Below are 16,692 nucleotides of genomic sequence, written 5' to 3'. Positions count from 1 at the left end.
TTTTAGGCATTGATTTTTTTTCTGTATTTAATTTAATTTAATATAAAATATAATATGTCAATTTGTATATTTACTTAAAATTTCGTTTCTGTATTTATGTGGAATTCTTCATTAATTCATTCCCAATTCTGTTCTTTATGAAAGAAGAAATACATAAATAAACAATTACACAGAGAAACAGAGAACAAATAAATAAATAAAACATAGTCATACATATTTGTCATTTTTTAAATAATTTTGTTTATTCATTTATTTATTGAGTCAAACATACAAATTAGCCACCAGCACAGCATCACTGCACTATATTCTACAAGCCTCTGGAGTTGCACTGGAGGGATGAACACCATTTTTCCAAAAGATATTTGGTGTTTTGATGATGGTGGTGGAGAGTGCTAACATATTAGTCCAAAACCTCATATACAGTGGATTGCAGTTTTTGTGATGTAAAAAAAAATTAATCCAAGATAAATCATGATAGATCTTGTCCCACCTTTAATGTGATATAGCAACCAACAAAATTCAGGTGAAAAACAAACAGAAAAGTTTTAGAAGAAAAAGGAAAAAAGTACATTAACCTGGTTGCACAAATGTGCACACCCTTTTACAATGAGGTATGCGACTGTGCTCAGAGTTCAGATTCAGATTCAAAATCCAGATTCAAACGCATTTCCAAAAGTAATTATCATACACCTATCATCAATGAAGTGATTCTGATTAACCCCAACTAAAGATCAGCTTTTTCTGTGGGATTTTCTTGACATCATTTTGGTGTCATCTGACTGCTGATGTCATAGTCCGCAAAGAGCTTACAAAGCCTGTACAGGATCTCAGTGTCGAAAGGTATCAATCAGCAGAGGGGCACAAAAGAATTTCAAATCATTAGATGTACCATAGAACTCAGTGAAGACCATCATCAACAAGTGGAGAAAATAAGGCACCACAGTGACATTACCACGAACAGGATGTCCCTCTAAAATAGAGAAAAGGACAAGAAGAAAACTTTTAAGGGTTGGGGGATTCCAAAAGACCTGCGGCGAGCATAGATAGCTCCAAAAAACAATCTATTTTGGCACAAAAACAGCAGGCCTCTGCAAGACCTTCCAGCAAGATATCAACCCAAAGCACAAATACAGGTCAACAAAGAAATAGCTACAGAAGAAATTGATCAATGTTTTGTAATAGCCCAGTCAGATTCCAGGTCCAAATCCTATTGAAAATCTGTAGAATGACCTGAAGAGGGCTGTGCACAGGAGATCCCCTTGCAATGTGATAGATATGGAGCATTTTACAACTAAGATTGGAATAAAATTTCTAAATCAGGATATGCTAAGTTACACCAAAACTTAGCATATCTTACACCAAAAGACAAAGTGCTGTATTACAAGCAAAAGGTGCTTTAAAAACAGTATACGTTAAAAGCTGTGCACACTTGTGCAACCAAGTCATTGTAATTTTTTCTTTGTTTTTTTCACTAAAATGTTTATATTTGTTTTTCACTTGAATTTTGTTGGCTGCTAAATTACATTAAAGGTGGAAGAAGAGCTGACATGATTTATCTTGGGTTCATTTTTTTTACATCAATAAAACCTGCAATTTTAACAGGGTTGTGTAGAATTTTTTTTTAGCCGCTGTAGGTGTTCAAATGAAAAATGGTGACTGCAAGGGCCATAGGATTTTCATCATTTTCATACTCATCAAATCATTCAGTGAGCCCTTGTACCCTGTGGATGGGGGCATTGCCATCATTTAAGAGACCAATCCCATCAGGATAGAAGTGTGTGTGTGTGTGTGTGTTTCTTTTCCTTCAGTTGAGCACATCTGTTCCTCACACCATTCCGTCCTGAAGACTGTCACTCCACCATCTACATGTATCTTGGTGGAAGGTTATTCACATACAGAAGCATAACAATCTTTTTATATAAAGTCATATCAGATTTCTTTCACATGACAGTACTGTTGTCCCTTTAGGATTAGAATTAAGATGTGTAAGAAACTATTTGCAATCAGATATTTATAGGTACAGGACTATAGTTAGAGAACTACAATGCAATACTTTAAAATAAAAAATAAAAATCTTTTAAAAAATCTGAATTTAATATTAAAAACGTTAAAGTTGTCAACAAAAAGGTTCATGCAAAATAATGACCAACCCCCAATAGACAGGTCAGCATAGTCCTTAAATAGTTTTAATGAAAAAAAAATCGATATTTTTGCAAATCAGCTGAATGTGTAGCAGAAGTGTACAATATGTACATCACATACATTTTATTGCAAAGCATCATATGTCACCTGATCACATCATACTCTTTTCATTATGATATTTGTACATTGGCAGGACACATCTAAATATTTTTAATAAAAAATACTAAGGTCAAAAATACATGCATTTACAGGATTCATAACATGCACCACTTTTTCAGCTCAGGAAAATATACCACCGCTGACAATTTAAGTGAATTTTTTATATTTTGATCTAGTTTAATTTAGTTCAAAAACCACAATGCAAATATGAATCAGTAAATAATTTGTATACTACAACACTATACGTTTTAAAATATACACATTACTTGATCAAAATATTATAACATATTATAACATATTATAACATATTATCTCTGGTGATGCTTGTTTTGGAGCAAATTTCTCCAATTAATTTATATAATTTTTTAATGATAACACAAACTTTCTATATTTCTTCCAAGATAAATAAGCTCTCTAATGTTTCAGCAGTAATTTTTTTTCCAATTTGTACTGACCCCATAGAATGCCAGCTAAGAGCAACACTGAATTGAAGGCAGTTGTACACTACGATGCTTATGTAATGTTACCAAACTATCCCCCAGTATTTCAGTACAGTTTACAGAATCCACAATTCTGGATATTTTATCATACATTAGCTATCCTCAAGCCCTTTCCTTAGATGACTTCAGATAAGCTTCATTGTAAACCTCCCTGTGTCTGCACCATCTCCACCTCCTCCCATAGAAGAACGTGGCACAAAGTCAATGGTGGCTGTGTGTTTAATCTGGCCCTTACTTTGGCTCCAGAGGAACATGAACACAAAACAGATGACCACAGAGCTTAGAAAAGAAAGGAAACCCATAGTAGTAGCAATGACAAGAGTCTTGGCATCAAAGGGGTAAGGGCTTGACACTTGTGCTGAAGAGTTGGTGGAAGGAGGCAATGAAGTTTCAACCCAACTGTCATCAAAGAAATTGGGAGTTGTATAGTTTCGAGGGGAGTTCCTCACAAGAAGACTGGCAGAAATACTATCATTCCCTGCAGCATTAGCTGCAATACATCGGTAAGTTCCAGTGTCCTGCACTTGGGCATAACGCACTTCCAGAGTTCCATTTGCATGCACTCGTATTCTCCCCATACTGCTGAATGGAGTCTGCTGGGGTGATAACCAAGTTATAGAGGGTGGGGGATACCCATCTGCTTTGCATTCAAACTGCACATTTGTTCCCTCATCCACCTTTGCTTCTTGCAGCTTACGTTCCAGGATACACGCCTGTCTGCAGATGAACACTTTTGGGAGCTCTGCCTCTGAAAAGTCCCGAAACTCCCGTTTGTGACCACGTTCAGGTGCAGAACATGTAGGTTGGCGACCATCAAAGTTTAACCTCAAACGGCGTCGCACCACCCACAGTAGCCTACAGTCACAAGTTAGTGGGTTCCTGTCTAGCCGCAAGGTCTGTAGGTTTCCGACTGCGTGGAAGGCACTCTCTTCTAAGGTTGTAAGTCGGTTTGAGGATACATTGAGCAGCTGAAAGTGAACCAGACACCTAAAGGCACCTGGCTCAATGCGGAGCAGTTTTCCACCTACCAAGTGGAACTCCCGAAGTCTGACCAATTCCCCTAGCATATTGCCCTCTATAGATGTAATAGGGTTGTAGGACAGATCTAAGTAGATCAGGTGTGTTAAATGGCGCAATGAGGCATATGGTATGGCACTCAGATTGCAGTTACTGATAACCAAGGTGGTGAGGTTTAGACTCATAAGGCTGTTGCTGTTTAAAGTCTCTAGTGAGGGCCACTGAAGTATCTGCAGTGTATGCAGCTGGTACAGCCGACGAAAGGCATTGTTGGGCAATACATTAATGTTGAGTCTCCGTAGGTGCAGTTTGGTCAGGCTTTGGAGCTGAGAAAATGCTTCAGTAGGGATAGAGGTAAGGTTACTGCGGTCCACGTTCAGCTCCTGTAAGCTCTGCAGACCAACAAAGGCCCTCTGTGAGATAAACACCAGGTCATTTTCCCCTGCATTCATTTCCCGTAGGTTCACCATCTCCTGAAATGTGTAGTCTAGAAACACAAGTATCTCATTCTTGCTAATGTCCAGGCTGAGAAGGTTCGGCAAACCAGAAAAGACACCAACTGGAATGATCTTAAGCCGGTTGTTTTTTATTTTTAAAATTTGTAGGTTTTTCAGACCCTGAAATGTTTCCACTTCAATCATAGATATAATGTTCTCACTGAGGTCGAGCTCCTCTAGTTGGGTTAATCCATAAAACTGTCGCCGACTCAGTGTCTTCAAGCGGTTGCCAGAAAGATTCAGCCGCCTGGCACTGATGTGCAATCCTTCTGGAACAACTGTTAAGTGTTTTGAAGAGCAGTTGACCTCTAGTGTGTCCTGCCTACAAATACACTTTTGAGGACATGGCCATAGGAAATCGGACGCTGATAATTGCAAACAGTATAGTAGCAGGAGTGCTACTATAGAGACCCACTTCTGATGACACAACTCCACAAACATCTTACTTCCTGCCTGTTGGAACCACAGAAACAGTCTCAGTTAGGAGTGATTTATAGAGCAGATCAACATCAAATGAATAACATTATAACAACATTGCTTAATATTGCTAGGGGTGCAATGTGATATACTGTGAAGGTACAAGCACCATTTGAAAATACAAGCAAGTTTACTTTTGCTCCCTACTCAGTTTGATCTATTTGGGGTTTAACCATGTTACCAATAGAAAGAAAGTGACACATATGTATTTACACACTATAAAAATGTCACATGCTAGCTCCAAACCTAATTGTAAGTGAAGTATGGTGGGAGTTTAGTGAAGGCAGTGTAGCCATATAATAATAATAATAATAATTATTATTATTATTATTATTATTATTATTATTATTATTGCTGCTGCTGTTGTTGTTCTTGTTGTTGATGTTGTGGCTATTCTTGTGCATTTTTAATGTGTACCTTATAAACTTGGATAAATGTTGGACAAACATACAAGAGGAAGTTTCAAAAATATTTTAAATGAAGGCTATTTGCTACTAAGCAACATAACATGATCATGGCATATAGTTTCCCCAAATATTCTAGATGGCAATTATGTACTCTTTCTCTAACGTGTTGTTTTTTTAAAAGCTTCCTCATTTTCAGTTAGTTGTACACTACCAATGAATACAGTAGAGCCATTTAATGTTAATAATCAGTAACATACAGCCAATATTATTCAAAGCTATTATAATTTCAGATCTAGATCATTCTGAAAAACACAGTCCAAATTTAGATTTTCTGATCTGATAGTTCAGATTTTTGTTATATAAAATAAGCCTGATAACCACAGCGTTCAAGATCATGTGTTGTCTGTTAGAGTTAATATAAACATTAATTCTGCCTCAGTTTGCACTGTATTAAAGAATGTACTCCAACACAAACAAAATAAACGTACTGAATACACTCAATTTCCTATTAAATAGACATAATTAATATTGAATAGATTTTTTGTAACCACACGAATTACATGAACAATTTGAGTAAAGTTAAATTTGGTGCATGCCAAAAAGGAAAACATGTAAATCCCTTAAATAAATCACTCGTTTATAACATAGAAACCAATTCAAACCTGTGCAGCTCAAAGTCACTTGCTGTTCTCAAGGACAGTCAATTTTTCCTTCTGATATAATTTAAGAAGCAGCAGGCACATGACTGTAGACGCCAATTCAATTTGGTTTCAAGCTTAGTATTCCCACAGAGGGTCTTCTACTTTTAATGCGGGTCTGGCAGCAAGAATGCTGGAATGGGCTGTCCTATTCTAACAGCATGGAGACTATCTGTGGAGTGAGAACCCGGCTTACAAAAATGAAAGTGTTGATCCCTCTGTTTGATTTAGACAGGTGCACAAACTTGGGTAGTGCTTAAGGAATGACTCGCTTTATTACCTTCTGTATTCCTACCTTTTCATTCATTCACTCAACATGTACCACATTTTCAACATCCACAATAGCTTTGGGAATTTTATGGTTTGTATGTGCCTGATGTATGTGCCTAATGGTTTAAGGCACATACGGTACATCATACAGACATTTTGAATCCCTGTGTTTCATAGTAAATTGTATACATAACAACAAAACTCACTTAAATATGTGATTTTTTTAAAAAATCTAATGTAATCAACAATGACAAACAACTAAAAACCATATTATTGCCAACCTGATTACAGTACACTTCCCCTTAAGCACATGTGTGGTCAGTGTTCTCCAATTTCACCAACAGATAAACCTCATCAAGGCTGGACAGCTTCATTAGGTTGCAGCTAAAGTCTTAGGACCAGGTCAGATATGACTTTCTTATAACACTCAGCAGAGAAATCATAGCAACAAAGACAGGGTGAATAGTACTCCATGTAAATGTACCTTTGTTTGAAAAGGACTGCTGTTTCAGGCAGTCTGACATTGAACAAAATATACAATAACCTTCAAGACTTTTTAACTTTATTTAATATTCCATCTGAGCCAATGAAGCATTAGACAGAGAAATGTATGAAAGGTCACTGGCCTCTGTATCTAGCCTGACATTTGACCTCCATGTGCAGACCTGAAATGCTGACTCGCTTGCCCTCTTTTACACACTGTGGTGCTATTCCTACCTTGCCTGTGTGAGAACTAACCCCAGCTGCTCACTAATCCCCAATTAGAATTCCACAGATAAAACAACAATAGTTTGTGCATGTGAGAGAGAGCTGTTTATTGCTCCAGCAACTGGCGCCATTTCCACGCTCTGCAGAATTCAGCAGGACTGCACTCGTGAGTATTAAAGGCTCCTCCAGCAAATAACAGGTGCAGGAATGAGTGATAGAAGATAACAGAACGCCTGAGTGTTTTCCCCATGAGAAAGGGTACAGATTGATAATTGGTGCAGATTTCTTTTGTTTTCTTCATATGACTAATTAATTAGGTGATTCTTATTTGTTTGATTAATATGCCTAGAATTACTATATGTAAATGTCTATAAAGATATGGCCTTCTATGTTGGGCCTCAGAAGTGACATATTTTTATATGGGTTATCAGGACCAAGCCCAGAAACTTAGCCTGTTGGGACAAACTGGGAAACAATAATGTAAAACAAATAATATGGTAAGTAAGGTGTAATGTAATAGTTGAAGGGTCATGTATAAGGTATGATTTATGGTCTTTTCTTAGCCATAGTGGAAAGAGAAGTGTGTTTTTTTTGTTTGTTTTTTTTGTTGTTATTCCAGGTACTAATATAGTCTTTTACAAATCTGATTATTATTAAGTTTTAAATTTGCTTTCCTATCATTTTCTCTGCTGTAGCATTTTATTTTCACAATCTGCATTTACTCTATGCATTGTATAAAAACTGTTCTTGTACCCAAATAAACACTGACAAGGAATATTTTATGCCTGATTGCACTTGGTCATTTTTGTAATGAATACTCAAACATTCTTACAAGGAAAAACATACACAAATATGAGTTATAAAACAAATAAGAAAGGCCTATGGATTTCTTCACTCTTGCAAATTTGTATATAATATAGGTTCTCAGATTTATTCTTGGTATGTGTAGAACAGACTGATTTCTATGCTTAAAACTAAAGGAGAGATATAAAAACAAAATGAGGTTTGTGTACAAAGGCTTCAGGCCCATAACAAAAATGATTACATTAATCATTGCTTATATATACATCAATATCAATCCCAAGGCTGTTGCACATGCAGAGGTGGGGCGTGAAAGCATGCAGCTTTCTGTATTGGCTTATTAGTCAGATTTGATTTATTTTTTGCAAGACACAATGGAAAAAATGTCCTAATTTGTTGTCCTTGTGTTTAAACAAGGAACAGACACAGGATAACCTTATTTTTTTTCATCTTTGGTTAAACTGACATTGACATTCACTTTTCTTGGCTACATTTTTAAAGAGCTAAAGGAAGCTTAATCCAAAGTCTAACAGAACATATTCTTAAATTGAAGATTATTGAAGATTATTATTTCAGCCTTGTGCTGTACTCTATAGCTGACTAAAAAAAGGATTGCGTAGAGAAACGGGACATGCACTGATGACATACATCTGTGATGGACTGTTTTTTAATGAAAGGATCTAGTTTTACCTTTGTATGTCTGATTGGCAGCACTAGCATGTAAACATATCACTTGTACTGGGAAAATGGATGACCCGTGCAATACAACTGAATATGTATGCATTACTGTAATAAGGTAATTACATTTGTTCATTGCACTTAAAGGTTGAGTTTTAAAAAAAATAATAATAATTTTAAAGCAATGTGTTCCTCTACTGAATGCAGTGGATTAGACACCATATAACCAGTTCACAAACAAATATTTGCATAATCCCTTACAGAGAGCAGACAGCTGGCTTCTGTTTGACACACATGCTGGTTGGTTTGAGCTGATATAATTTGCAAAGTCCTGGTTTCAGACCAGATTCCAGTAATAGGAATTGGCTGTTGCTGGGGGAGGAGTATGATTCAAGTCTGTTTCATGTGTATACCAGCCTGAGATTCCTCGTAAGCTTAGAATTAGATCATATACTTAGATCAGGGGTTGTTTGGCCAGTTTCAGCGTATATGGACTACTATGGACTTTCTAACTACATAAGGGTCAGACTGTTTCCTGATAGATTTGTGTCTGGGCAGTCCCTCTGCTTCTCACCATCAAGATTACAAACAAAAATGCAAATAAAAATGTGGAAGTGACAGCTGACCAAAGACAAGCTGATTGCTGCCAGCAAACTTTCACACACTGAAAGCTTTTGAAGCTAAAACGAAATGTATGAACCTACAGGGTTTATATGTTAATGGGATTACCACTGATATATTTACATTAAGTGATTACTTAGCTCATATACAAAGAAAGGCCTTGTAAATGTATGATGTGTATAATAAGTTGTATAGCACCACCTATACAATGCAGCCTTTCATCAGATTCTCACTCACCTATAATTGGTGCTCTTAAATCCCAAACTAATTAATTTGAAGCTTGGTAGGCAATATTGACAGAGTGACTGAGCAAAACAAACCATCAGGGCAACCACTCCAGGAATTACAGGAGTCAGAAATAAATCAAGCAGCAGGTGGGGACTGTGACACGGGCTATGTATTTAAAGTTAGCTGATTAAAATGCTCATTTGGATTTTCCCCAAGTCTTCTCGCTTTAGCCTTCACTGAGAAATTCCCCTCACTGCACATTACTGGTAGAACAGGCTGCTGTTTAATCTCCCAGTACAGGAAACTTTCACTAAATGCAGGCTGCTGTGCCCCTGCTCTCAGTCTGTACAAGTGCCCTAGACAATACAATTATTATATATACGGCCACCAGGAGGCAGGATATTATGTGGGTATTAATTTACACACTAATGAGATTTCAAAGGGCAAAAAGGCAATGTTTTAAAAAATGTAGTCTCAGGAAATAAGCAAAAGTAAATCAGACCATTTCTATAATAGGCAAATACACCTCAGTGAAGTGTATTAAAGTCTGACGCATTTTTGGCATGTGAATAGATATAATTTAATGTGTGTAGTTGTCATATTTCTCAAATTTAAATATGGTAAATGATATAAAACATGTTTTTTAAAAACCCAACTCAAGGAGCTTATATGACAAGGCTTACCATTGAGATTTGCAGATCTGGGATCTTATCAAGGTTTGTAATGACCCCAAAAGGTAAAATTAGTCTTTGCCCAGCACTATGAATCTCAGACATTGTAGAGGTTTTTTTTTAGCCCTTTTTTTTAATCTTTAATTCTGTTCCTGTAATAAAAACATTTATCACTGAAGGTTAAGGTCTACAGTGTATATAAAAACTCAAAACATCCCTGGTAAAATGGCAAGTTTTTGTGATGAAAAATATTAAACCAAGATAAATCATGTCAAAACATTTCCCACTCTCAACTACAACATATAAAAAATAAGTGAGAAACAATCAAACATTTTAGGGAAAAATAGGAATAATAAAAAAGTTACAATAACCTTGTTGCATAAGTGTGCACATCCTTTCATTATTGGGGATGTGGCTGTGTTCAGAATGAACCAATCACATTCAATTTCTTTTTCAAATGTAATTATCATACAGCTGTCATCAATGAAATTATTCTGATTAACCCCAAATAAAGACCAGCTGTTTCTGTAGGATTTTCTTGCCATCTTCTTGGTTTCATCTGACTGCTGAAACCATGGTCTGCAAAAAGCTGAAAAAACCTGTACAGGGTCCCAGTGTCGAAAGATATCGATCAAGAGAGAGGTACAAAAAATTTCCAAAACATTAGATGTACCGTGGAACACCACGAAGGCCATCATCAACAAGTGGAGAAAATGGAGCACCACAGTGACATTACCAAGAACAGGACGTTCCATTTGCAAAAGGACAAGACAGAATTTACCAGGGAGGCTACCGAGAGATCAACAGCAACATTAAAGGAGCTGCAGGAATATCTGACAAGTACTGTCTGCATGTGAGAACAATCTCTCGTATTCTTCATGTGTCTGCGCTATGGTGTAGGGTGACTAGACAGAAGTCCTTTCTCACAAAAATATATCCAATCCCAACTAAATCACCCCAAACCATGTGGCAAAATGTGTTATGGTCTGATGAGACCAATTCCTAAAGGTATAATAATTTCATAAATCCAAAAGGTATGTTTGGCACAAAAAAAACACATCGCCAAAAGAACACCATACCCACGGTGAAGCATGGTGGTGGCAGCATCATGCTTTAGGGCTGCTTTTCTTCAGCCAGAACTGGGGCTTTTATCAAGGTGGAGGGAATCATGAATACCTACAAATACCAGCCGATTTTAGTGCAAAACTTTCAGGGGTTTGCTGGTAAGCTGAAGATGAAAAGGAATTTCACCTTTCAGCACGACAATGACCCAAAGTATACAATCAAATCAGCAAAGGAATGGCTTAACCAAAAGGGGATCAATGTTTTTGAAAGACCTAGCCAGAGCCCAGACCTGAATCCAACTAAAAATCTGTGACCTGAAGCGGGCTGTGCACACGAGATGCCCTCCCAATTTGATGGATCTAGAATGTTTCTGCAAGAAAAAGTGGGAAAATATTGCCAAGTTACGATGTGCGATGCTCATAGACTCTTACCTAAAAAGACTGAGTGGCTTAATAAAATCAAAAAGTGTTTCAAAAAAGTATTAGTTTAGGGGTGTGCACACTTATGCAACTAGGTTATTGTAAGTTTTTTATTTTTCTTTTTTTCCCTATAAAATTTTCTGATTGTTTTTCACTTTATTTGTATACTTTGCAATTGCACATTAAAGGTGAGAAAAGATCTGACATGATCTGTCATTCTTTTACTTCACAAAAACCTGCGATTTTAACAGGGGTGTGTAGACTTTTTATATCCATTGCATGTGATGTCTATGTGAATTGAAGCTGAAGTGATGGTAACAGAATCTGTGCCATGTGCCACACTAAAGCCAGGTTTGCTCAAAAATCACATATAGTAAAAGAATTATTTGGTCTTGAGCTGAGATTTGCAGTCTTAGAATGCATAATGTGACGTGGTCACCAGTTTCCGATTTAGTGCCATTGTGACCAAAGATGGTTAACAACAAAGTTCTGGTAGTGTCCGAATTTTTTTAATTAAAATACCAGAGTGTGGTTGCTACTAAACCACTTGTCTAAAAGCCACCAGCAGGAGAATAGGACTATGTGAAACTCATGGGACAGCTACAAAAACAGTGATGGCAATGGTGAAACATGAAGAAAACATGCTAATGGCCAGAAAAATATCCTTATTACCTCAAGCTCACACTGAAGAATGTTTATGCGATGCATGAGCCCAGATTACACTGATTGACTGCAGAAGGCAGTAATTTTCTTTAATAGCAAGTCTATTGTTAGACAATGTTCATAGAGAAAAAATGTTATTGTACAGTCTGTTATAGAATTCTGCCAAGATTTTAACTGCGTTCATCTTATACAGTGTGACAGGTAATAATCTTAAAAGACTACTGTAATCAATCACACAGCCTCAAATCAACTTAAGACAGTGACATACTCGAAAGTTGTCAATGCCATTACAGTACGTCTTGAAAGAACATTTGTTTCTTGAAGAAACCACAAATCTAATGTGGCTAGCTTGACCCAAACACCTGAACAGTGATTAGCTGTATTATGTCCTGTGTCTTCCTTGAACACAAGGCAAAGTTATGAATAACAACTAGGTAAGAGTAGTGGGTGTCGTATGTGTGTGGGTGGTGAGAGTTATGAGATGGAGGGTGCCTTTTTTCCTCTTTGATCTCCCGAGCACCAGAATGTGTGTGTACAAGCCTGTTTATTAATATTAATTGACAATTTGTGCAGGCGAGCCAAAATCTGAATCAGGAAACCTGAGCTCATCAGAATGTGGCAAGAATATGAAAGGAGCCAGATTTTTTCCCCCTGAACCAGTAATTTGGCTCAGTTGGAAATTAGATTGACTGTCAGAGGTTCTTGTTTTAACTGTGACTCCTCCATTTTACCTCCTTCTAATTATCGGGATGACTGCCTATTGTAGTAAAGTGAGAGTAGTAATAGAGACAAAAGCCTTGCTCTTCACCACATTCCCTGCAAACCTGTAGCATAGCAGCGGTGGAATGAACTTCCCTATCTGTCTGAACAGCTGAGTCACTAACTGCTTTCAAATGAAGACTAAATACCTACCTCTTTACCAAACACTTAAATGAGCACTAATCTATGTTTTGTTTTGGTGTTGTTGTTTTTATCCCTTGACTTGTGTGTTTTTCTTACTGTACTAACTTCTTTCTAATACAGTTTTAGTTTAAGGGTATTGCTAGACCCTGACTTCAAAGCACTTCTGTAAATTGCTCTGGATAAGGATGTCTGGGTTACAGTCATTCAAAACGCATGTGTTATAATCTTGAAGACATTTGGGTTCCTTAAGTTTAATCACGGGGGCACAGTGATTTAGTGGTTAGCACATTTGCCTCGTTTGCGGGCGATTCCCGTCTCTGCCCTGTGTGTGTGGAGCTTGCATGTTCTCCCTGTGCTCCGGGGGATTCTTCTCCCAGTCCAAAGACATGTATTGTAGGCTGACTGGCATCTCTAAATCATTACATAATCACGGATATGTTTTTGGTGTTATTGTATTGATACATGTTTGTTATTTGTGATAACTTATTAGATTTTTATTTTAGGTTGCCACCTTAAAATTTGGCAAGGGGCAACAGATGAAAATTAGCCTGCTGGGCTAATTCTGGCTTATTTACAGTATCTGACTGTTGATTAATGAGCACGTTTCCTATCCAATAAATAAAATTAAAAATGTAGTAAATTGTCCGGGGTGTGTGAGTGTGTGTGTGATTGTGCCCTGAGATGGGTTGGCACCCATCCAGGGTGTCCCCCACCTTGTGCCCCAAGTCCCCAGGGATAGGCTCCAGGCTCCCTGCAACCGTGTATAGGACAAACGGTACAGAAAAATGGATGGATGGATGGATGGATGGATGAAAGTTCAGTTACCTAAGCTTACTACCATGAGTCACTTCAGATAGTTCTTGATATCTCCAGGTGAAAAAAGGAAAGAATACATGTATGAATGAGAATGAAAGCAATAAGCTATTGTACAACCCATAAATTTGGAACTCTAGCAATTGCTTATTTTCATATTGTTTCACTGTATTGTTTCATATTTTCATAAATACTTCTTACTACCCCATAAATCTTTTCTCCTATAAATGAGAATGCTATAAATGAGAGCTCTTACACCAGCAGGCACACTAATATGCTATTTATCAAATCCACCATGACCTGTTACAGCAGGCTTCTCCCCCAGTCCAACAGTGACATCCCGGATCAAAACAAAGCTGCTAGCAAACCATAGGGGTAGTTTCATAACGAACCAGGAAGCAGTGTGATCCTCAATACGCACATGGAAACTTTACACACTATTCATAATATAAAACAGGAAGTGTGCGGTTCCCCTCACATTCAGTTGAGCAATATGATAAACAAACATGCGACTTACGGGAAAGTTAACGTGAGGTCTTACCAATGATGCAACGAAAAGCTGGCACAATTTTCCCAGGCGTTATCCGCATGTCTCTCCTCATTCAGCCTCCTCTGCTCTTCGTGTCCTCTATCGCGGTAATGAGCGAACCTGTCTGGAGACAGGGGTCGAGCGTTTTAATCGTTTTACTCCTTCACTAATTCCTTCTGTCTACGCCGCCTTGTCCCCTGGGTCTATAAAGATAATTGCAACCATAATTTAGGTCGACTCTCCTCAGCCCTCCCGCAACTTCGACGCACTTTGCCATCGCGCAAATGGAGCGAGAGATGAGATTCATTTGGGACTTTATGATGGCTCGTGCATAGAAGAGGGGAAAAATGAGCTAACATTATTCGCTCGAGACAAATCAAAGCATCCTCTGCGCGTGAGCTCTTGGGTTTAAAGAGTGCGCTCGTGAGCTGCGACTGTCCTGACAGGATTTTGTAGTGTATTAGACACACACTCACGGTTGGAGTTCATCCAGGACAACACACACACACACACACACACACACACTTATCTATCGTGAGAATAGAGAATAGGCATTATTGTTTTATTTATTTATTTAGGCCTGTTTGTTTGTTTACTTATTTATTCATTTTTGAGAATAGACATTGTGTATAAACCCAATTTTAAGTAAATTTGAAGGTGAGCAGCAAAAGGAAACAATTAAGGCTTGTGCGAATAGAGCAATATCCCCAGTGTCCTCTACAGCACTGGTTAAAAGTACAGTGTGTCAATAAACCTAATTAGTTTATCCAATTGGGATTGTAGTGTAAAATATAAATTGGCTGTTGCCATTAAAAAAAAAAAAAAAAAAAAAACTTACTCTCAAATACTCCCACTCTGTTATCAGTGCATTTTCCCAGTGCATCTCCTTAAATGGACAGCTGAATGAACAGTTATTTTGTTTTTCAAGCATACAAAAGGCTATCTGGCCCCTAACAGTTGTGTAACAAACTGGCACATTTGATGGCAGGGTTGACTAACATTTCCGTAGGATCGTGTAATGAACCATATGGCTATCTTACATTACTACATACATGCCAGCTGCTTCAGAGAAGGAAAAAAAAGGGTTTCTACAAAATCTCATTATCATTCAGAGCCCTTTCTTCATAACCCAGTTTCATATTCATCCAAATAGTTTGCGTCCCAAATTTAGGCTAATAATAATTGTGTTAAGCCATAATGGATTGGTAGAATGACTACCCTGGATTCAAAGCCCACATTAGTGGGAGGACCACATGAGCTTAAGTTTAGATATTTAGTTACTTCTTGAAGCTATATTGCATAGGCTTTTTTGTTAAAAATGGGGGAAAACGAGTATATACTGTATAATATGATCCTGAGCAATTTGTATGCAAGTAAGTTATATGGCAGCTCAGATATGTCAAACACCAAGCATCATGTACTTGTTTTCCTGCTTCAGGGACGAAAGAAGTCAGACTATATAGACAAAAAAAAAAACCTTTACTCGGTGAGGGGAAAGATATTGAGAAAGCGTGAGAGTGTAAACATTGCAAATATGAGTGGGAGGTAAAAAGTCTGATATTGTACAATAAAAGGAGAAAAGAAGCAAGATTTATGTGGTTGGGTCCAGGGTTCCCAGTTGGGTCCTGAGCTCAGGTTACTGTCTGTATGGAGTTTCATATGATCTCCCCAGTGAGCATGTGTTTCCTCCAAGTTCTTCAGTTTCCTCCAACCTCCCAAAAACATGGTGGTTTAGGTATGCTAAATTATCCCAAGGTGTTAAGGAGTGTGTCAGTGTGTGTATCCATGATGCCCTGCGATGGACAAGGTGTTCACACCTCGCAGGCAATTTGCCTGGGGTAGGCACCAGATCCACTTTGAGTCTGACTAGGACAAAGTGGTTCTTGAAGAAGAATAGATGGGGTTTTAGGTTTTTTATGTTGTTGTTGTTGCTGAACAGCAAGACTCTAATTTGATGAGAAGTTAGTGAATAATAGTCATCTGATCTGTGTCTCTTTATTTTCTGGTGTCAGTTTTAGCTAGCATGCTAACTCTATCTGGCTCATGCCAAACTTTCCTGCCAGGCAGGAGAACAAAATACAAAGATTACATTAAATATACAGTATACAGCAGTATTCACAATGCACAGTCACAGCTGCAGCAAGAACTAACCAGCTGACGCTAGCTAGAGGTTTTGCTTTTTCATCTGGTTCTCAGTAACTGTGACAGTCACAGTCATGTGCACTGTGATGTAATGAGCAATTGTGAAGTCCCAAACTGTTTGCTACTATAATAAAATAGTATGTCACTACACCATTGATGTTATTGCTACTTAGGCATACTACTTAGTGCGCAGTATGTGGTTTATGCATTAGGCTGCTTATTTGTTTTGGGATTCAATGGTTTTTAGACATTATAGGCCTATTATATCCTCAAATGATCCATCT

At 37.7% G+C, this 16,692-nt stretch overlaps 1 protein-coding gene across 3 annotated transcripts; it reads right to left on the bottom strand.

Moving 5' to 3' along the window:
• Window positions 1-2,164: 2,164 nt before the first annotated feature.
• Window positions 2,165-14,707, bottom strand: lingo4b (leucine rich repeat and Ig domain containing 4b). 3 transcript variants are annotated; one of them, XM_026926201.3, is made up of 2 exons: window positions 14,255-14,707; window positions 2,165-4,768 (listed from the first exon to the last, which is right to left on the bottom strand). In XM_026926201.3, exon 2 carries the CDS (start codon window positions 4,754-4,756, stop codon window positions 2,927-2,929), a length of 1,830 nt encoding a protein of 609 aa, XP_026782002.3. In that variant the 5' UTR covers window positions 4,757-4,768; window positions 14,255-14,707; the 3' UTR covers window positions 2,165-2,926. The 3 variants fall into 3 exon arrangements, with proteins under 3 accessions (XP_026782002.3, XP_053088212.1, XP_053088218.1); XM_053232237.1 differs by having other exon boundaries at window positions 14,279-14,707; XM_053232243.1 differs by lacking the exon at window positions 14,255-14,707 and adding an exon at window positions 5,862-6,475.
• Between the last annotated feature and the right edge of the window lie 1,985 nt (window positions 14,708-16,692).

The sequence above is a fragment of the Pangasianodon hypophthalmus genome, chromosome 1 (genome assembly GCF_027358585.1).
Source record: "Pangasianodon hypophthalmus isolate fPanHyp1 chromosome 1, fPanHyp1.pri, whole genome shotgun sequence".
In the NCBI taxonomy this organism is placed as follows: Eukaryota; Metazoa; Chordata; class Actinopteri; order Siluriformes; family Pangasiidae; genus Pangasianodon; species Pangasianodon hypophthalmus.
This window is presented reverse-complemented; position numbering and strand designations above follow the sequence as displayed.